Source organism: Siniperca chuatsi, linkage group LG16, assembly GCF_020085105.1.
Source record: "Siniperca chuatsi isolate FFG_IHB_CAS linkage group LG16, ASM2008510v1, whole genome shotgun sequence".
NCBI classification, from domain to species: domain Eukaryota; kingdom Metazoa; phylum Chordata; class Actinopteri; order Centrarchiformes; family Sinipercidae; genus Siniperca; species Siniperca chuatsi.
In genome coordinates, this window is record NC_058057.1 from 10,001,030 (window position 1) to 10,024,756 (window position 23,727).

Consider the following 23,727-nt stretch of genomic DNA (forward strand, 5'->3'; position numbering starts at 1 on the left):
TGGGGTTCCTAAAAATAACACTATTAAGTGAGGTACAGCAGAATGTGCATTACAGCGCTGTCAAATCAAAAGCCTGCGTGACTCCACTAAGGTATATAATTACCAGTGTGCCTACAAGCCTCTTACTATCTGTTATTTTTGCAGCTGTTTTATTCACTACAGAGCATTTCTTGGTGAAAGGAATAAAATGTACTTAAACAGTCGACATTTGAGCCTCACGAGAAAACAAAAATGTGTTCATATTCTAAATGCAAATCTATTTTATGTAAGTGACATGACTTGAGCAGGGATATGGACTTCTGCCTGAGACATTATCAGCAAAACAGACAAGTCCACATAAAAGCAGTTCACAGGCAGCCACATGTGTAACCTGTGGCCGTGTTCCAACCTTTGAGGTTTCCGTCTTGGAGCTCCAGCACTGCTCCCCCAGGGTTTGAGAGGAGACTGAAAGACTGGTTTATCCCACAAGATGAAGTGGTCAGTGCAGCTCTGTGCTCCTGCAAGCACAGGGGGGAGTCCACACAGCGCACTGCTTGGGGTAAGATATACACTGGAGAGATATGCTGGGATCATTAGAGACCCAAGACTCCTAAAGAAACTGAGAAATAGCCATGAACTACACTGCGGCAGGTGGATAAACAGACCTTCGCTTGAATTATGGGAGGATTTTCTAAGCAAAAGGCTTTTCTGTCTGTTTGGAGCTGCCTTTCAACTGCCTGTGAATGAGCTGCTCTTGATTTGGTCTAATGTTGTTGGTTTTTCAAATGCTAATGCTATTCTATACAGATGGCAAAAGTAATTTCAAGGTCCATATCCTGTGTTGAAAGTTACAATTGACAAGTAAAATTAGGGTCTTTTGGAAGATTGGTTGATGTCTCCATGCTTGTTTTGTTTCGAAACAGCACACAATTTGGTAAAAAAAAAAGAAAAGAAAAAAAAAGACAAAAATATAGTGTTCCAAACAAACTCAACATCTAGTTACATAAATCAAGTCTGCATAAATATTGTTGAGAAAACAACACATTTTGTCTTCCATTCAAAATGCCATTCAAAACTATTTAATCATTATGGATCCTGGACTATTTTCACTATTGTAAGAATAAAATAAATCAATTTATACCAGCACTATAAAACACTACATCCTCTATTATTATCTAAGTCAGAGTTTTTAAATGCTTTTCCTTTTTCTATAAATACTGGAAAAGCTCTGTCTAGTCTGTAAGTACATATTTCAAGAGGTAAAATTGATGCAGTGTGCCTGTCAATGTTGTAGTTCACACACATTCTCTTTCCTTTGTTTTCTGTTTTGAAGGTGTCCAGCTCTCTTCAGTAGACTCATATACTGAAGTTATACTCCAGACTAACAACAGTATTATAGAGAATCAAACAAACAGTAAATGTGTCAAGAAGAAATTCCTCTAGCTAGTTGGCGTCAGTTTGTCCGTCCAGTAACAGTTCAGAATCTATTTTATCAGTCCTGGTGCCAGTGAAATGGGCAGACTTACAAAGGTTTGCTTTGAGTCTTTGTAGCAGGTACATGCACACATCAAATTTGTGAAAACTAGGGCTTCAAAAAACATTCTTGAAATGCATTTTTTAGGCAAATATTTAGTCCCATAGGAATTTATAAAATGATTTAATCTTGTTATTCGATTTACTTGTTTGTTATGTGATAATGTGAGAGATGAAAAAGTGTTTCTCTTTCTTGCTTTATGAACACAGACAGACAACATTAATATTCATGAGTTAATGATTAATCACTTACATGGATGATTCATGTTACTAAAAACTGTTCCTGCAGCCAAATATAAAACTAGAATACCAATGAGCATAGAAGTGGGACTTAATACTTGATGTGTCGACTTTCTTATGTAAGAAGACACATCAAACACCCACTAATCAATAAAATGCAAAAACAGAGACCATTAGTAGTTTAGATGTTCACTGGATACAACAATTCTGGATATCGGCACTTGCTCTAGGCTACAGTTATGTTCAAAACTTGCACTTCAGAAAAACGTTCATTTCTGCAAATGTGTCTTAAAAAAGGAAAAAAAAAAATATTTCCATGAACTGCAACATCTGCAAAGATGAGCTTGCTTTGCAGCAGCTAATGCAGTTAGTTTTCAGGGGACTATTAAAAGGTCCCTCTTGTTGACCAGAAGTGCCCATGTACTGTATCTAAATGGAGGTGATGATGCCACTGGAGGCGGGCTTTAAAGACACCTCTGTTGTTAGCAGCAGCACCTGTGCTGTACACAGATTCCTATTTCCTTTACACAACCCTGCACACTGGTTCCCTGTGCACTTGTTGACAGACGCTTGTAATCTGAAATAGTCTGCAGGGTTGAGCTGTTAAGTCCCTTGTAGGAATGGGATATAGTTATGGTGGGAAGGGGAGGACGAGGAGGAAAAAGAGGGAACATCTTCCATCCAAAGCTTATTGAGCTGTCAGGTTTCAGTCCCTATCAGAGAGCATTGATTTTCTGTCACATATTCGACTGTGTGTACCTTTACATCCGTCTTTGACAAGAGCGCTTCGCATAATGGGCCTGCTTTGGTGGTTATGACCACATCAGGAAGCCTGTCCACATATTGATCTGCGTTGACACCAAGCATGGTCCTTTATTTAAATTGATCCATAACAGAGTAGCCAAGTGTTGGTTTCACACTCTGATCTTTAATGGAAACTATCACACTGTACATTGGGCGAGAGACAACAGCGTCATCACAAGCTGTGACATGGGGGCACAGAGACAGCTAAAAGTGCTAATATGACTGGATGTGGAGATTTAACATTTCCCTTTTGCAATGTATTCTCTGTGACTTTTGAAGAGCTGACTTGAAATTATATTTTGGCATTAGCATTTCAGTGACCTTTCCAGCACTCAATTCAGCCGTCAAATACTATACTGCCAGGAAGCAATGAACCAAAAGGAGCTGATACAAATAAAACAACTGACGAAACGGATGTATTAAACTTTTTTTTGGCATTTAGATTTCTGTCACGTCAGTTGCATGAAAAATATATACAGCACAAACATCTATTTGACTAAACCGCAATGTAAAATCAATTATGGTTTAAAATGCCCCAGAAATTGTAACCTGTAAACTGTATAACAGAGGAGCCATTGCATTACATTAATATTAATCTTAAGCAATGAGAGAAGACAATAAATAGGTTGTGTTTTCCATAGAGACCAGGCCTCATAATAGAGATATAAAATGTGTATGCAGAGGACATTGCATGTGAGAACAGTCACAATCTCTTGGCCATGCCCGGACATTAGTGAGAGTCATTAGGCTCATTTAAATGAGGTTGTTAAGCCGATGAAATGAGGCCGTATATTTGAGTGCAGAAACAAAAGAAAGAGCCCCTCATTTCTCATTGGTACGCAATCTCTTCTGAGTCAAGTACGCCATAACTCTGGCTGGAGGGAAAGGGCCTGGGTGAGGCATTTTGGGGGGCCAAAAGTCGCCAGCTCCAGACAGTTCACAACATCCTCTATCACTGTCAAATAAACTTTAATACCAGCAATAACTGCAACAACAACTTCAATGTGCTGTTAGTGTTGTATGCAGAACTAGATAGAGCAGCCATTAGGATGTTTTAGTTAGACAGTTTTATTTTTTGCCCTAAAACTGATAATTTTCAACCCGGAGTGACTTATCAGAGCCGAAGATGATCTTCTCTTACCTACAGCTCTCTGGCAAGCAGTGTGTCCACACACACATATATAGAGTAAGCCATTCCAAGCAGTGCACTCATAGCTGACTTTTAACCAGGTGTGCTCACGCCTGTAAAATATTTTTGATAAGCTTTTGAAGGAGTATTTTTATGTGTGAATTAAATGGGAAGTCTCTGCAACTATAGTTACTAATTGCAGTATCAAAACAAATGCCAAATAAGCCGACAAGTCCTCCGACAAAATGCATAGTTTATAACTGCCTTTAAATACACACAAGCATTTTCTGATCTGACGCCCCTATTAGAAGGACATTGTCTGTCAGTGCCTTCCATAACCCTTACAAATCACTGTTGCAACAATGAAACTGTTTTCTGATCTGATACCACTAGGGTTAAAGTTTGGTTAGGTTCAGGCACAAATCAACTTGGTTTGGGTTACAGAAAGATCATGGTTTGGGTTAAAATAAGTACTTGGTTATGGTTAGGGGACCTTCGCCATAGTTACAATAATAACCACTTGGGTAACTGTGGTTGTCACACTATTTCCTCCTTTACTCCAGAAGGAGTCATAATTCCTACAGCCACTAGAGGTCTTGTGTCATTTAATGTAAACACGTCAATATTGGGCATTTGCTGAAGGAACTGATGCTGTCGTTTTTATTGGAAAGGACAGTCTCGCCACTTATTAGTTTTACTGTGTTTCATATTAGAAAGCTGGAAGTCTGAATGGTCAAAGAAGATTATGCATGGGATGAGTGTACAACAGCAGGGACAAAAGATAAGACACATAAGTAATGCCAAGATAATAAGAGAAATAGATGACAAAGACAGAAAGAGGGAGAGAGAGCTCATTGTTCAACATTTATTGTTACACCTCTACTGTGAGGTGCCTAAACATGTTGAGAAGCGACAACAATCACTCGTTTAGAGACAAATCCCGCTTAAGTGCTGATCTAGGATTATGACTCTGATTAAAAATGGTGTTCCTTTTGTTGCTCAAGTCTGATGAATCAGTCAAGGGTGCTACAGCCAGAAGACGTGCCCTGGAATTAATCACATCCCACCTCTTTGTTTTTGATCAAAGTGGGTCCTCTTTTCCTGTATTGCCTAATTTTCCGTGCAGAGGGCAAGACTGAGGAGCAGCTCACAAAGCATTCACAGCAAAGGATCTTAGGATGAGATGGATGAATTATTAATTACCAGTGTCTTTGTAAACAGTAGAAAATATAAAATGAACGTGTTTGTAAAGCTATGCAAGGTTTAAATCTTTTTTCTCTTGCAGGTTTTCTCCTTGCCAATTGCTGAATCCGGGTGCAGCTCCATCGAAAATCTGTCGTATGGTAAATAGCCCTTAAATTAGGTCCCTGGCCTTCCAGCTTGGTTATCTGTGATGATCGGAACAGTGTGTGCTGCTTGAAAAGACCCATTTTCCCTCTGGCACATCATTTAACATGTCTAATTTACCAGGAAAATATGCAAGTCACATACCAGGAGATTTCTGGTCACATCCTTACCTTGCTCAATACAAATTTAAAGGATTTGAATTAGAACAACAATTCCATTTCTTCTCCTTGTGTTTCCACCTGAAAAATATTAATGTTTTCTTTTACTTTGACCACAATAAAGTAGGTGCCGTCAGCAGAAAGAGAAAAAAATAGCCATTTTACTTGGTAATGACAGCTCAACCTAGATCTTTGAGGGGCAGCTTAATATAAAATAAGCAACACTGGACACAGTAGAAGGAAGATTATGCCAGGAAGTGAACAAGAGGAGACAGAATCACTAACTCAAGCTATTTCAAAATGTCAGCTTACAACTGAAAGAGAAAAAATGGAATGCATCTGCCTTATAGACAGTAAGTAAAAAGTAATTTAAAAACTCACCCTCAAAGAGCAAAGATGCTTTTCGGAGTCAAGAGCCACAACACCTGAAATGAATTCATGTCATGTCATGTCTGTGTTTATATTCAACTCTTTTACCCTGACTGTCACAGACACGCCAGGCTCCACTACACCACACACACACCGCACTCCCTCACCCGAGTTCTAATTCCCATCACCTGTCACCTATCACACACCTGCACCTAATCATTCACTCCACTCCCCTATAAAACACAATCCCTCATCACAGTCAGTGTCCGGTCTCATTTGGATTAAGGACAGAACTCTTTAGCCTCCCTCCACTACGCCACGGACTCACCTACGTCTCAGCAAAACGCCTACTCGTCTCCAGAGCCCCGATCCCGGTTCCAACCATCTCCAGTCTTCCGTGTGTTGCTCCAGATCCTGGCCCCATGTGTCTCCACTCTCCAGTGTGTATCTACTCAACCCCAGAGTTCCTCGTCTCCCAGCTAAAGGACGGTGGCATTATCATCTTCACATTTCCGTTGTTTGCAATAAACTATCTCAATCTCTTCACGGTGTCTCCGGTCTGTTCTGTCCGTAACACTGACATGGCATTTGCCAAAATATGTAGGTGGCAGCCATTCAATATTAAATGTGAAAGGGGTCGCTCGTAGTGACTGCGGCAGAGCAAATATTTCTCATCTTGTATACCGTTTGGTGATTTAATTTATAGTACTGTATATTGAGGAATAGTATTTTAGATGCTCATTTGAGGTTTTTAAAATCTCTACCTGCAAAGTAACTATAAACAGCTGTCAAATGAATGTATTTAAGTACAATACTTGAGTAAATGTACTCAGGAACTGTGTGCCAGTGATCTTAGAGCAAGCCCAACCCATAGTTGCCTTCATCAATTGACACATTTTTGCTATTTGAAGTCTTAAAATCCACTGGAATTCCTTAGATTTTTTTTTCAGCTTTTTGTGTGAATCAAAACATAGTTTGCTCTTGAAGAAGGTTGGCGCACAGATTGGTGGGAATTTAATGTCATTTACCAGGGCCAATCGTGTGCATTAGAAATTTGGTATGGTTAAGACTTTCAGCCTGTGGTATTTCTATTTATTTCTTTTGTGTGTGTGTGTGTGCACATTGAGAATAATGATATACTTCTGTACTAAACTTACTTATTTGAAACAATCCAGTATAACAATCCTGTAATCTTGTAGAGACAGAAATTCACAAAGCAGCGGCGACCTTGCTGACCTTAGATGTTCTACTTTTCTATTTGCGTCAAGCTTATATTGTGTTGGTATCACGGTTCAAATCAGCAGCTGTCATTCAGTGAGTTGCAGATGGTTTATCCAACTGCACTTTTTCATTTTTAACCTTGTCAAGGTAATCATTTTGCTGGAGAACACAGACACACCCACATAGTCTTCACTTTGCTTTTACTCTCCTGAGGAAAAACCCCCACAATGCTTGGCATAAAATTGGCAGACTAAATTTGTAGTAACAAGACAATCATCCACATTTTCAATAATCTCCATTGTGGGTTCACAAAGCTCAAGATAATAATTCAGTCGATTTTTCAAATGGATTGTTCCGGACTTTCTGTGATTTAATGTGAAGAAGCCTTGACTGCCCTTCAAGAAAGAATTAGGAAATACTTTTCTTGACTTTTCATGACTGATTGCAAGTCAACAGTCTACTACAAAGCAAAATATACACTGAGCTCTTTGTGCCCTAGGTAAAAGTCAGCCCATATTCTCTGTCCGATTGGTATCTGACATTTTGCCCAGTGAGTGAACAATATAAGTCCTTGATTGTGTCAAACTCAGAATGCCCTTTCAAGCAGAGATATTAACATCTGTTTCTTGTCAAATCTGTGAGCCAAACTGAATCATGACATGCTAGGTCTTATAGTTTGAGGATTTTTTTGTTAATGAAGGACATGATCTTGTCAAAGAATACAGACTTCACATATTTCCCAGTCGCTGGTACTATCATATAAGTCATTTAAAGTGCTGGCTATTGGTGTGCATTTTCCATGACTGGCAGATTAACACACCTGCCAGGAGCGACATCCTTCATTTGAACAACATACATTATTACAACATGCATTTCAATTGCTGACACATCCTCTTATATGTCCCTTTTACTGAAATGAAATGTTTTGCTAATTATGTGTTCCCATACTCCTTTTGTGATAGTTCTGAAACTCACTACCAAGTTTGTGTGAGGACTCATGCTGGCATCAAGAGCAGAAAAGGGAAGACAATCATGACATCACTGGATGGTTGGTCATAGATCTGCACCAGTTAACATTTAAACAGCGCTGCAAAAAGAAACAAGTCCACAATAAATCCCGGCCCTAAAAATAACACATGCAAGCACTGTGTACTGACTGCGCTTGACAATATTTATTGCCCCCTTAGATGCACGGCACTTCCCATAATGCCTCATGATGAAATAGTTCCAATTTCAAGTCTGACCTTGAGAGTGTTCTCTTTATGCGCTGTTCTGACATACAGCGCTGACATCAGGAGACACTCAAGATGTGGTGGGACTGCGCAAATCAGCTTCTTAATTGAGATGGCAGCTGGAAAATTTCCAACAACAAAAACAACCTCAAAACAGAAGGAGGGCTGCGTTGTGGGACAGAGACATCCTCTTTTTCCCCCTTTTTTTATGTTGTTATTGAGCAAAATGGAAATATGACTCAAACTGGGCTGACATTTAGGCTATAGCTCACAGTAATAGCACCAGTAATGGATCAAATGAACAGGCGATGTCATAATGGAAGGGGGGAGCAGGCGGCGATACAACAATCATACCTTACATTTTCATTTGTGTCAAATCACGACACCTACACGCACACACACACACTCTCTCTCTCTTTCTAAATGACAGGCAATGACAGGCAGTACCTCCTGGCATGGCTGGCAGAGAACGACTCTGAATCAGACCGCCAAGTCCACTGGAACTGAGACAACGGCGCTACACTGACAGAGATCAGTGCATCTTAAACAAGTCACAGACAACACAAGAAGTGTAATGCACTCCTATACTGATGCTGTGACAATGAGAGTCTGGACACACAAAGTTGCCTGCACACCTGCATAGTAATTTAAGACATAATCACCCCAGTATGTAAAGAAGCGCTCCACTTCAGCACCAAGCAATTATAAAGTAATTACTTGATTTAATAAAGCTGTTACACTGACAATGATTGATTATAGTGAAATTAGTTTACTTCTAGTTTGTTGAAAATAACTTTATAGCTGATGTCACTGCTAACTGAGTTTAAGAGTAAAACTAAATTAAATTAATGCTACTGTTAAGTGGCTGTTACTCCAGAGAACCTAACTTCATATTGTACTGAGCAATATTATTTATACAGAACATCCACTATTCTGTCACCAGTGCCATAATGTGTTACCCACATAGAGGTTTACTTGAAGAATGTATTCTGATACATATTACTGATCTGTTACAGATTACCTACTTAAAATTGTCAACCAGTAGTGTAATCCACCAGATTAATCAAATTTAGTAATCATAATCTAATTGCTTTCAATTACTTTTGGATTGCTTTGCCTCTAGACTCGGTAAAATATTATGTTGAACAGACAATTTATTCCATTCCAATTTGCAGACTAATTTGAACAGGGATATTATCCTCCTCTTCAAACATTATCAACTGTTATTTCCCAGAAGAATCTAATCTGATTACAGTTGCAATATAGTTGGCAGTGCGGTTATTAGAGCAGAATTACAGAGGAATACAAACTGTGTGGCCTATGTTGACGAGTCGCATTTTTGTGCATTTTATGGCTACAGAGACTTTCAAAGCATGTGTCAGGGATTAGGACGGACTTGAAGTTGTAGGTAACTCTGATGGCCAGCTGTTGATTTTAGCAGCAAGGAATGTGAAGACCAAACTCACATTGTACAGTGGAACAATTGTTGTAGAATAGGATTGGAGAATTGATTCTAAAGCAGTCAAGAGTTGGCCGACATAATTCAAATCACAACCTAATTCATAACACAATTCATATAACTTGTCTTTATAACACAATAACTACAGTAAATCTAAGATATTTGCTATACTTGTGTCTATTTCTTGGATTGGTGGAATGTTTTGCTGTCTTTTATGGAAACACATCTTAAAATTTGTGTGCAAGATGCAGTAAATGTCCCCACTACGGTACACAGTCCAGATTTATTGTTGCAATAGTTTGTTTTTCATTATCATGAGTGGTGGCACAGTGGTTCAGTGGTTACCACTGCTGCCTCACCGCAAGAAGGTCCTGGGTTTGAACCTGTATTTGCATGAGTACAGACATACAGGTGGGGTGTCTCTGTGTGCTAGCCCAGACATTGACTGGTGACCTGTCCAAGGTGTACTCTTCAATTCTCAGCCAGTGCATGCTGGGATACTTCCGCGATGTTCAACAGGATAAGCAGATATAGAGGATGAATGGATGAGTAGATGAATGAATGGACGATACTGTTGAACTTAAATTCTCTTATAAAGTTGTTGAAGTTCATCAAGCGGTTTATAGGCTGCGAGTATCATCTGCCAGCAAAGCACTTTCCCTTTTACTTGCAATGGAATGTTTTCACATTGTTTTATTGATACTTTTACTTATCAAAATACTTCTTCCACCACTGCCTAATTCTGATTAGCACCTGTACTTATTTACTACTAAGCATCCCATCAGTCACTGGGTGATTTAATGGAAAAACATTTATTTTTTAAAACACACAGACAACAATAGCAAGCGTGCCATTAGCCCTCTGTATTCTACTCTAATATCGGCAACATTAAGCTGTTCCTGTTAATAAATTGTGGATCACATAAACCATTGTAATCTGATGAGTGTGATGCCATTTCATGTAAAGTGTTATTCGTGCCACTACACACTTAAACTGTGTGGCAACAGTGTTTAAAAAAAAGCACTAAAACTGTAAAAGCTCACTACTAAACTGTGTAAAGATGAAAGGAAAACATTTACATGGTGTATACAGTGCTTGTGGTTATGGCAGAGGAGTAGTTGGCAGTGTGATGATGCGTGGAGCTCCTAATGAGAAACACCAAGCTCCCAGTAATTTGTTAGCCTGAGTTAAGGTCAAACCACAAATGCTGCATGATTGAGTCACCCCCAAAGTCCCTATTAGAATTTGCATTTAAAATATATCTATTATTTATGTGCATTATTACAATGGCTGGCTGTGGATCCCCTGAGCATAGTGCACAGGGAAGGCCCACAGCAAGTGGACCACAATACTAGGGACTGACAATCAAATAATAGACAGAGAGGAATAGAAGAATAATAAGATACAGATAAAAAGTTTTCTGGAGTCCAAGAACAGCGTCTGTCATAATGAGGACCTTGTTTGATTTTTAAAAACAATACAACTTGCACTACACTATGCAACCTTCTAAATCTTTCTTTGTGACAGAGTAAAAAATATTTGTTTGTTACATATGATGGGTGGTGGACATATAATAATGCAGGGAGATGAACATAAGAATATCTAAACAACAATCAGTTTACTGAGCAATAAAAGTTTGACAAATGACAAAATAACCCATAAAATGTTAGCATGGTTTTTCCTTGTACAACGATATCTCATGGAAATTTAACTGTGCTGAAATATGCCCATTGCTACAGCATAGTTATGGTGCGAAGTCCATCATTTCAGTGCCTCTGCAGTGGCAACGAGACCGAGTCTACAGCTGTGCTAGCGGCTCTGTGAGACTGTACCATGTTCGCCATCTTAGTTTAGTATGCTTGCATGTTAACATTTGCTAATTAGGACTAAACACAAAGTACAGCTGAGGCTGATGGGAATGTTTTTATTAGTTTTGCAGGTATTTCATTTCAGGTATATTCATTCTCCTGTTCAATGTACTCTGTACTTCAAGTTGTGTATTGTTCAATGGAGATATTGAAGCTAAATAGAACCTGGCCATGGTCCTTACCAGATATCAGCTAAGCGGGGTGGGGGTGGGTGGGGGCACAAAGTCAATCGGCTAATGATTTTGTTTCCAAGTAGTTTCAAGAAGCATCTATTAAGCCTTGCTTATTGTCTCTTTTGTGCACCCAACTGAAAACTTTACCAAATCAAGCAAAGAAATTTCAAAGCAAAGGCTGTCAATGTCTATTCACAGTCAAAGAAAGTGCAAGTACTTTCGTCCACCTTTTTCAAAATAAGAATGGAAGAGTTTTAGTTTTACTGGGAGTCGAGATTCTGCCTCAGGCAGCATCTGAGGGCAACTGTCCATAACTTTTTCTTTTTGTGGCAATATTCATTTGCACAAATATATCCTGGGCAGCGCACTTGCCCAACATGAAAAAACCTCATTGTCTTTTGCTGCATGTAACTGATGCTGAGAGCACCCGCAGACCTTAATAACGCACGTGTGAGACAAAGCTGAGAGAGGTGCCAGACATGCTGGAGAGAGATGTATTGTTTACCTGTGCGTCTTAAACGCTACTCCGTCTGCCTCCTCACTAATATCTGATATTCCACATGACATGACTGATGCTTTAAAAGCCTGCATTCACCATCACCTTTCGTATGGAGTTAACCTTAAGGTGGCAGCACTTTGAATGTCAACCCCTCCACATGTGGACCTTTTTAAATGCCACCGCTCTTTATTCTACAATTGTGGAACAGGACAGACTAAGGGAGAGTAGGTGGCTATGGAGGAAGTGGAAAGAGGCTGGCAGATGAGTTTTTTTTTCCCAACAGAGGAAAGCCAAATGACATACAATCAGCTAGGCTCAGCAGGGGGTTCATTTAACACTTGAAGGGGAATATGGGTACTAAGTGTGGGTCTTTGAAGGGCTAGAGAGCTGATCCGCTCATTTGATGATGTGCTCAATTACATAGACGAATGAATGGCAGCCTGAAACTAGAGAGCAGAGCATCCTTCTTTGGGTTCACTGTCTGTCAACTGCTTTATAAAAAGTAACCTCTAAAATCTGCAGCAAATACTTTTTATAGACTGAGGTGCACGTGGTATGTATCAACATTTTCCAATTTTAGTGCTGCATAACATTAGCGTCTAGAGTACATTGCACGTCTCTATAAATAAAGATTCCACATGTAAACATCACAGCTACACTGGTGTAAACTGGAGATTAAATGGCAGATTTAAAACTTGTTTTAGGCTACATGTGGAAATCTTTTGAGTATCAAACAATTATCAAAACCCTCGTGGGTTCAAAAGTGGCTGTAAAAAGTTTGTGACAGAACAGCGGATGTGGTTAGCTGGAATCCAGTCAAATCATCATAATATCAGTTTTGCTAATATATGGCTGAATAAGCTACTTTTTGAGGAGTTTCTGAGCTTTGAGGAAGGTGACAGCTGAGAGTGAAAGCAGTGGATTTAGCCATATTTTGCACCAGAATAAGGACTGTTTGGTACAAACTATTTATACTGTATTTGCTTTGGAAACTTGCCACAATTGGAAACAGGGACTTGAATTAAAGCTGATCATAGCCCGGAACATCCACCTTTCAGGCCAATAGAGTCTAAGCTTCTCTCCCCAAACACATCCAAGACAGCACCAATCTGTCCATGTTCTAATGAATCAAAACTCACCTTTTCAGAACTGCTTTTAATTTGTGAGTAATGTGTGTTATATGTGTTTCAGTGTGTTGCTTTCTATGACCATTTTAACTTATGTGAAGTGTCTTTGAGTATAAAATGTATTGTTATTATATTATTCAGTGTTTGATCATCATAAGGTAAATTTGTGTGAAGTATCACTTTCCCCTTTGACACAAACCACTCACCCTCTGATAAAGACGTGAAGGAGTGAGATGCAGTGGTGGCAGCGATGACAAATGATAATGGAAAATGTAAGACGACAGCCACCTTAAATTGCCCAGGCATCAACAATGACCTCTTGACACTTTAGCGAATCGAGCAAATCTGACAACCTTCCACATGCTGTGAACTGCAGTGTGCCTGACCACGGCCTTGTGTGTTTCTGTTTGTTGTTCAGCGGTGTTCTCCTTTATGTTGTCATGAGATTTGCTGAGAGCATTTCCAGTCTTGAAGACACGAGGACTAGGATCAAGCATCATCTGTGATCCGTCGGTGTCCTGTAACAGCTGTCTGCAGCATCAGAACATGCGGTTGCCGCTATCCCATATTACATCTCTGCCACTCAGCGCCAACGGATCAGCAATCCAATTTCACACAAGTGCGCTCAGAGGGAGGCAATGCTGATGCAGGAATGAGGATCTATGCTTCAACAAAGACAAGAAGTTGTTTGAAGTGGCTGGAGGGGTGGTGGTCGGGGGAAATAGATGCGCTGAAGAATTAGATAGAAACAGTAATGGAAGTGCGATGGAGGGAGATAAAAAAGATAAAAAAAGGGAGTGATAATGTGGGAAAGGGGTTTCTATAACCGTTACTTTCATCAATCCAGCTGCTGCAGAGAGCACAATAAGCTCCTAATTTCCCAACCCATCTCTGAGCACAGAAGACAAAGTAATGGCAAGCACAAAAGGCAGACAGAAAGAGCAAACCCCTGACACGAATTTGCACTTTGTAAACACACCTTTGTTTGTGTAGTGACGTACAATGCGCCAGTTTCTGCTCAGTCAAACACCAGCGAGACAATGATCTCTGTGTACTGCTGGGAGAGCAGATGTACAGTATTGGATGACAACACACTCCTCAGCCCTTTCAATATCACACACTCATATTGCATAGTCATTGTGACAGAAATAGAGAAGGGGCTTGCATCTCGTCTTTCACAAAGCAGAAAGAGATTTGAATCTGATATCCAATGACTGCTTATTAGATGGAGCCATCAGGCCGTCAGTTTGGAGCCAGACTCATAAGGCAGCCGGTGTGTGAGGAGGCTGCTTTCCATTCCCACCCACACACACGAAACACAGCAGAAAAAGAGGAGAGCAAGCCCCTTCTGGACCATCTTCTCTTCTCCTGCCAGAGCTGTACATGCAGTCTTTTATAAAGCCCGCTGTAACCAGCACAAACCCACCACAAAGCCAGGACCCTGAAAGGTCTCCTATTTTGGAATATCAATGGTTTTCAGAACAATAACCCGTCTCTGCCTTTGTTTTATTTTTTCCCAAGAGGATTCAAATCTAGCTCTGAAGAAGCAGATGCATCAAAAGCAGAGGCAGAGAGAATGAGGACTTGGCCAGGTTTGCAGAATTGTGATAGGAACGACAGGCGGTTGGATGGATAAATTCGGTGCTCCATTGTTGGTACAAAAGGTCTGCTGGGATCCTACCCCTATAGACAGAAAGACAGACGCAAGAGGACCCACGAGAGGATACAGATTGGATGAAACCTGTGGAACATCCTGTCACAGTGAGATTGACAAGACAGACAAAGATAACAATTGCCTTCACCAATTCTTTGACCTGATGTGTTGTTATCGTCCCACATCTGCCAACCGTTTCATTTTTATGTGGATTATTTTTCTTAAATCAAGAAGACCGCTGTCAATATTTTCAGTTGACAATAAAAGCGGATGTGTGATGAGGGTGTGAGATTTCTGATAAATCTGTCATCAGATTCATGGCTCCCATTTTCCATCCATCCGATTTCAAATGCTGATAAAAAAAAAAAATGAAGTCTGACAGTTTCCTTTGCACAGTGCCTTTCCTCTGACAGTGTGCAGTGCTCATGACTGAGGTGTCTGTCTGTCTGTCTGTCTGTCTGGCTCTGTATCTCTGTCCTTGATTAGCAATCACTGCAGTGTAGCCTGGTCTGATTCCGAGTGGAAAGCTTTAATTCTCCCCACATGGTGCCGAGACATCCAGACCCTGGTGCAATTGCTCCTGGTAAACACACAATCACTGCTTCTCGTTAACACTCAAAAGTTTCCATATATCATCTTAAGGAAAATCACTGCTTAATCCCCGCTTTGTTCCCTTGAGGTCCACTGTTTCTTAATGACTCTGTTGTAGACGTCTGACGGCGGATTTGTTTGTCCACAAACATTATGATGATGTTTGTGTTTATGGAAAAAAAGATTATAAAGAATCAATGCATGACCAATGGAAAGTAAAACAGCAGAGTAGGTGTTTGCATCTAACTAGGCAAGCTATGAATGTGCTCCTTAGAAAAAGCAGGCACACTATTGTGCCAGGAATTCAAAACCTGTTTTCCCAGTGAGGAAAAATTCAATCAGGCATTTTTAATAGTGGCATGTCTAATACTTGAGGGCAGCTTTCTGCACAGCCACTGAGGGCTGTCTTTATCCAAACTGACATTTCGAATGGACAGACAAGGCAGGAAGAGCTGACAGGTTCGTCTCAGCTCGGTGTCAGACAAGCTGACTTTTAGTGCAAAATATACTCCGACACACGCACTACTTAACCACTTACAAAGAACAAAATGCGCAACAGACCTCTGGCTCCACATATTTAAAATTGCATAACTGTTCAAACACTGAAAGTCAGATAAAGAGACACTTGACTCACCTACAAAAAATTCTTCAGGTTTTACATGACTGTGTATTAGATGTGCCATGGTCTTACAGCAGACTGTCATTGACAGCAAAATGGTCGTGAAACACGTGCTGACTGACCTCAGGAGGAGGAGGACTTTAGATAAAAGACAATTACTCCCCTGGAACACACTGGACTTTTAATTTCTCACCTCACTGTGCACTTATCACTTTTTCCACTTTGTATTTTATATTTTGTTTAATATTCCTGTTTTGAATTTATATTGAATTATTTATGCTGTGTTTCTGTACAACTTTGTATGTAACCTGTTGAAACTTAATAAAGATTTATTTAAAAAAAAGATAATAAATGAAAGCTAAGGTGGTGAAATAAAGTACTTCTAATCAATCAGTTTGGTCTAATTCTGTGGAATTGTCTTCTGAGAGCTGGATATTCAGACATTTTCACTGTGAATGCAAATGGCACGCAGTAAGCCTGTGAGAGAATGACAACACATACAGTAGAGGCTAATAAATCAAATCCAGGCAGCAGAGTGTGAAGATTGTTTACCTTTCTGCTCCTCGGAGAAAGATAAAGGCACCTCAGAAAGCCTCTGCTACTTAGGATTTAGGGAGAATTTTGAGTGTATATTTGGAATTTTAATTTAAGTTAAAATGTCAAGAATAAAAAAAGACATCCTCAGTCCTTGACAGTTATACATCAGGATTAAGATTTCTGGTGTAGTATAAACATTCTTTATTATATAATCAGATTGGATGCATCATCAATAGAAAGTCAGTATAAAGTAACAAAAGGCAGGCTGGATGACATTATTTCAAGCTGTGAACCAATCATTTCTCTTCCAGCTATGTTTAGTGTTCTTGGCTTTCCTCATAAGGTAGCAGGCTTTTCTTTAAGACCCCATAGTGAGTATGTCTGCTGTGTAAATTTAAAGTTTCATCTTTCCTGGATGACAGAGTTTCACTATTTGATAGAACAATTGTAGTTTCCTCTCCTATCTGAAGCTAATTCAAAAGCAACTCTCTGCCACCCCGCCTCCCTCCCTTCCTTCCCCCTGTCTCCGTTCTGTCTCCCTCATCCAGCTCCCCCGGCGTGCGCCTTCTTAAACTTTAATCATCTCATATTCAATACATTTCACGGCAACTCGTCACAAGGTTATCCCAGTTTTCAAAAGATGTCTTCCCCTTTTAGCCTCAACCTCAATAAAGATTCAGTGATTTCAGGATCTTGCAGTGTTATTCATTACCAGGCTCCCTGACACAAGAGTGATGTTGACAGAGTTTTTCTTGGTGCAGAGTTAAAGGCCCGGCAAGAAGAAAAAGCTAAAAAATAAAAGAATAAAAGCTAAACCACTACTAATGCACGACAGAGGTGATGCACAGTCATATCACACTGTCGATCCACATGCGGATACTGCAGTTGCCTTAAAATGTTGAATATTTCAAAAGCTATACAAAATACATTTCAGCGTAATTTGTTCACCTTGTCACTGTCAGGAAAGTGACACATATACCTCAATGTGGTTGCAGAAAAAAAGAAAAAATAATTCACTCAGAAGAGACATGCTTTTTGTGTGTTTTCTTTCTTTTTCGGATTGTGCAAGAGTGAGGCCATGACACCTGCTGCTGGATGTGGGTACCATGTTGTGTTGGCCACAGTATGGGGTCTGCTTCAATCCACTGGTTAGCTGACCTGGCTGAAAACAATGACCAAAAACACACAATGTATTTTTTTCTTTTTAAAAGACGAGCTCTATTGATTGGTGCTGTCAGTGCTTGGAAATTGGGATTTTTTTTTTTTCATGACACTTACTGAACTAAAAGGGAAACATTTCGCAAATATCTTAAAATCAACTTTCAAAACAGACATGAATAACATAGACCTGAATATCACAAGAAAACTAACTTACTTAAGAGTTTGTTTCCAGCAACATTAAACTAATGAGATGGCTACAGGCTAAAGGAAAACTCATTCTGCTGGCTTTGTGATTGCTCTGTAGGTCTGAAACATAATTCTACCAGCAAACATTTCAACAGAGAAATGAATGAGATGTAAACAGAGTGAATCAAAATGTCAATGATAAAGAGAATCAATATTAGCCTACAAGCAAAAGCCCCACACTAACAACAGTTATTAGACTGAGGCACTCCTTAGATCAATATATAACTGTATATTGTTTTATTTCTTTTTATTTACTATGGCTCCTGCATTTGTGTTCAGTGAGGATTTGTTAAAGAAATACTAATTCCAGCAATGCTGCTATTAAATATCAGGGGAAGATTAATTAAAAGCTATCTGTCGGAAGCTGCTTTCTGAGTAATATTATGTGTTTGTTATCAGATAAAAACTTTGGCCTATTTTTAAACCCTATAAAATCAAAGCACAAGCCTTTTGTGGATCACTGTTTTCAATGTGATCCCAAGTAATCCCAACGACTCTCTGTCTCTCGCTGTCTGTCTTTAACATTCAGTCAGTCAAAAGGAAATGTTGGTGGCACAGATGACACTGTATTATCCAAGTGCCATTTCAGCACAAGGGAAGTACAAGCATTAACACAGCTTAAAGAGTGTCTGAAAGATAGTGGGTTTTTTTAATAAATGGGGTGAAAACACTGTACATAGATGGTGTAGCTTTATAGATTTTATAATCAAATAATTTTTAACTGTTTATGCTCAGTCAGACACTTCCAAGTCTCTGTCTTCATGTCTCTGTATACCTATAATTAATATAAACAGAAAAACAATTACATCATGGTGAAATATTGGTTTATTCACTGTAGATCTGTCTTGATAACCTAACATGAGCTTGCTTAGCTGCTACCATGCTTGCTAGAAAGCTGGATAGAAAGTGTTGTTCATTTTTGCAAATCTAATAAGCTACAGCATAAGCAATAACTTCATTTGAAAGAAGTGAATGTAATTACCTAGTAAAATGAGTGGAATTGATATTCTACGGAAATGATGCTGTGGATCACAGTATCACTTGGAAGAAGTAGAATGGCATATAAAGTGAAACTGGACTTTCCATTGACATATACAAGTCCTGTTTATCAGCAGGAGACAGACATAGTTGTGGTTATTAATAACATGGATTTAGTGTGTGAAGTGACTATACATCCGTGACAACGGCACAAAAATACATAAAAAAATCATTAATGGCCTGGCAGGGGATAAGTATAGCTCCAAATTAACTACAGTCCACTGTTCCATGTGGTTAGCTTTACATCAGGATGGAATATGCAACCAGATGGTACTTTTCAACTCTCAGCATTTGTCCTACACACACCCATACATATGCACACCTACACACGTGTGCATGCATATGCGCGCGCACGCGCACACACACACACACACACACACACACACACACAGCACCATCGTGACAACCATATAACTCTTTAATTGATCATTACAGACAATAACACAATAACAGACCACAAAAAACACCAAAGTAACGCTAAAACAATACACCTGTTCTATGTCCCATTTTACCTTAAGGGAAATGATTACTCCATTTATGGTTTTATTACACAGAGTCATACGTGCAGGGGTATCACTTTCAGACACACACACACACAAACGTACATGTCTAGCTATTGGACTGTGTCCCCACTTGGGCCGCTGTGTTCATAAAGAGAGAGCTTCCAAACAGTGGAGATCAATAACGGCCTGTCAGCTTTTTAGTGTAGCCATGGACAGAGCAGAGACACAGAGACCACGGAGAGAGAGCTGCATCCGTCCATCAGCCTCTTTGTGACCCCCAACAGCTTTGATTGAAGATGACAGAAAGAGAGAGAGAGCAAGTGAGGACAGCAGGCAGCCAGGAGGAAGATAGAAAGACAGGCTCCTATGGTATCGGCCAGACTCTGGGCATTTCCCTTTTTAAATGTTGCTGGTCTCTATTGCCTGCCTTACAAAGGACTGTCAAAGGCAAGACAAAGTAGAAAGGTAAATCCCTGAATAAAGCTAACAGAGTGGCATCTAGGGAGGGATCTGCATTATATCTGTTGCATATAAGCACACACATTCCCACATATACTGTACCTTTAAACAATTGTGCATTCATGTGCAAGGCAATGCACCTAATTGCTCTGGCAGCCATTGAATGATGACAATGGCCACAGTGGGAGATGCCGAGACTTTGTCGGGATGTATGTAATTATTCAGCCGCACAAAAGGAGAGGCCAACGCAGTGCCAGAGCAGATTTACTGTGTCTGTGGTCAGTGCATTCAGCAGGGTATCTAATGATGTGCACTTACGGGCTAAATTACCAGAGCATTGTTTACCTCTGCTCTTAGAGTGCAGGCCCCAACGGGAGCAAGAGCCCAAGAAGGCGCCAGAGGAAAAAAAAGCCCAGATTGATCTTCGGAAGTTCAAATTAAAGAAAATGATCTGATAGTGAAGAGGAGTGTTGAGAGAAGATGAATGGTATCCATAGAAGCAGAGGCAGGGGAGAGTCTGAAATGTCTAACTCTTTTTGGTAAAGGCTCCTCTCTTCACACGCCACTAACAGCCAGCTAGCTAGCAAATCCCCGGACGAGGGGGTGGAGAACACAAACTGTACGGCTCTTCACTATACCGCTCAGACATTTCCAAGCTGCAGTTTTCTGTATAAGGTCTAACAAACACAAATATGATATATAGTCAAATTAGGAATATATACACATAATCCACACCCAAATATTGCTATTTCTGTCACTTGAGGCCTCATTAAAAGTTGGTTTATATCCTATTTTGGATCAAATGTCACGGTGACTATATGGCCTGGTGATAATTTATATGTAAGATATACTACCTACAAGAAGGGGTTTTAAAAGGAGAAATGTGTAGCTGTAGCAGAAACATGATATTAACTCAGGGCTTATATAATGATGTGGTCCTCTTGTTTGCTTGTTAAAAAAGCAAAGCATACTATCACTTCTGACAGCAGCACCCATCTGAGCCACTGTCAGAGGTCATTTACATAATGAAAGAAGAAAATTACCAAGGAGGCAAAGGCAGGGCAAGCCTGCCATTTGGCAGAGAGAGAAAATGAAGATGGAAGGAAAATGGTTTGGCAAGAATGAGGCATTGGACAGAGAAAGTGCAGAGAGAGCAGCAGAACTGGAGTGTGGGATAAGGGTGGAGAGTGCAGGAGGCAGCAGAGAGAGAGCGGAGGGGCTTGAAGAGCTGAGACAGTTGAACCATGAACACAGGCATGCCAGTGAGTTGGACAGCGCAGAAACATGTAGAGAAGTAAGACAGCGAGAGAGAAGGAAGCTGGAAAGCCTCAAAAGCATGGAGAAAGTTGGAGATTATGTCCAGTTGGGGAGTCTTCATAGATGAAAAAGGGAGAGACAATGACTAGAAAGAAACTTGACAGAGCAGGAGGAAACAGTGAGAGAGATGTGTCAGAGGGAAGCAGGTGTTCTGGCATCCATTTGGCGAAGCTCTTACCTTGGCTGATGCCGAAGCCACTGATCCTGCTGCCGTGATGCCTCGCTTGACCGCTATGTCGCTGCTCGATGTTGTCACGGCAACTGTAACTGGGGTGGGGAGGAGGGAGGGGATGACTGGAAGGGGAAGGAGCCCCGGACGGTTGTTGCCATTGACAACGGCAGAGGCACAGCTATGATTGGCTCCTCCATTGTGGAGGCCAGAAGGACGGATGTCTCTCCGCTCCCAGGGTCCCCGGTAGTCCCGCTCAAAGCGGTGGTGGTGGCGTGACATCACTTCCTCTTCCTCTCAGAGGGAACAACGGTGGCAGGCCTGCAGGAAAAGGAAAGAAACAGGGTATAGGTCAAGTTGAATTTTGTTTTATTATATGTATGCAAATGGCAGTAAGAGATACAGACACAAAGGCAGGGTTTTAAAGATAGAAAAGACCGGGGAACAAAGAAAGAGCGAGACACCAAGTGAGCATGTTGACGTGAAGGTGTAAATGCTTACAGCATCTGCTCCCAATGCACCTGACTGACATGAACACACTGCGGCTCATTTGTTGCTTCTAATTCCTATTCTCCCAGTCATTAACGAGGGCTGCGACAAGAGGGAGAACAAAATGAGCACTGCTAAGCAGGTCTATAAAAAACACCATCAGTGCCAACACCATAAGGAGCAAAATTTGTTACATGAGGCATCTAGGCTCAACAACGAGAGGTTAAAATACTACAGCTGAGCGAGACGCAAACAGGTACATGCTCAGTCAAGTTTCCTAAGGACAGCGCAGCAGTCTCATGACCTCGCGGTCAAAACTCATTCATCTGAATAGATAAATACCCCTGCAATTACAGCTCATCTCATACATCTAATGGCTTGTTAATTTAATCAGATTGCCCTTGAATTGCATTTGAGGGTTCTCCCCTTTTCAAGCACTGCAGGCTGTGATAGGCTAAGAGGCGATGGTGAGCTGGAATTACATCAGTATGGGGTATGGCACTATTGTGTAGCATGAGCAGCGTATCGCTCTATATTATGTCATAAATCAAAGTGGTACAGGATCTGAGTAGTGAAATCCATCACTGAGGGGATTGTAGCGCATTGTACTCCTCCTCACCAAAGGCACGTTATGCTTCCCGAGCCCTTGATAAGAGATTAAATAAATAAATAACAACCTCAAACCAGGTTCAGCAAGCCCCATGCAAAATCCCTTGGTCTGTAAGGAGAGAATGACAGCGGATGATAGGTCTTTATTCTGCACGCTGGGGTCTGTCACGCTGCTTCTTGCCTCACAGAGGAGTGAATGCCTTGAAATGCCAGCTTCTCTGTGTGTACCTCTGTGTGTGTGAGTGTACGAAAGCAGTATATACTAGAAGTGAATGACTGTGTATGGACGTAATGTTTTGGCAGGATGTAATGAGAACACACATGTTCAAAACTCCAGTGTAGTATGTGAGAGTCTTTGAGCAGGCTGCTGGAAATGAAAGGTTCTCTACAAAGCTTTGATGCAAGCGATACACGATGCAGCCTGTGGTGGGAGCACTGGCCCTTCTGTATCTTTAGCTGCTGTGATCATCCATTTATTTACCAGCTAAAACATTCACACTCTCTTCCTTTATGTCTTTCTCTGTTGTACTCCCTTTCATTCTTTTTCTTCATGCATTTTATTTCCTCTCTCAATCTCGCCTTCATTTATTTCTCTCCTATACAAGGTCTGCTCTGTCCAAATACAGCAAGCTGATACGCGGCGATAGAGCCAGACGGAGCAACTAAAAGCTGTGGGAAAACACACTCATGCTGTTTCTCACTCACTCTGCAATAACCTTTCTCCCCCTTTGCAGTAACCCCTTTTAATAACCTCACATTTTACAATAGAATAAGCTTGTATTATCTCTAAAATATTTGAGACAGAGAGAATAACAAGGTGCTAGTCCAGTGGAACAATGGCAGAGTTAGTGCCAGGTAATATTCTCTTATCACCCGAGTTCCGCACCTCAGCTGAGCAATAAGGGGGGCAACCAGAAAATTCCTTCACACAAAAATAGGAAGAGAAAAAAAAAAGAAGAAAGGAACATTATCTTGACAAGAGTCAGAATTGCATTCACAATTCTGTACAATTTTATCAATCCTTTTCAGATGTGAAGTGGGTACATTCTACACTGTGCTCCCTAGTCTAGACAGTTTTGTGATTTACTGCAAAAACGGACTTGTTTTCTGTCTTCCTGTAAACCTCCAGCAACAAGGGCGCACTGGAGAACAAATCCATTAGATTATGCAGAAAAGGCACTGAACAAAGTTTGCAAG

The 23,727-nt window shown here is 40.5% G+C and overlaps 1 protein-coding gene and 1 long non-coding RNA gene across 5 annotated transcripts in view; both read right to left on the bottom strand.

The window, feature by feature from the left end:
• LOC122863710 (kelch-like protein 29) overlaps positions 1–23,727 on the bottom strand; it is a 196,975-nt gene that overhangs the window by 107,893 nt on the left and 65,355 nt on the right. For all 4 annotated transcript variants that reach the window (XM_044170450.1, XM_044170448.1, XM_044170449.1 and 1 more), the window contains one exon: positions 21,442–21,753. In XM_044170450.1, the coding sequence (XP_044026385.1) occupies positions 21,442–21,714 (273 nt within the window). In that variant the 5' untranslated portion in view covers positions 21,715–21,753. The remainder of the gene's footprint in view (positions 1–21,441; positions 21,754–23,727) is intronic.
• LOC122863712 lies at positions 4,503–6,067 on the bottom strand. Its single transcript, XR_006375068.1, has 3 exons — positions 5,572–6,067; positions 5,203–5,271; positions 4,503–5,073 (listed from the first exon to the last, which is right to left on the bottom strand). It is a non-coding gene; the product is annotated as an uncharacterized LOC122863712 (long non-coding RNA).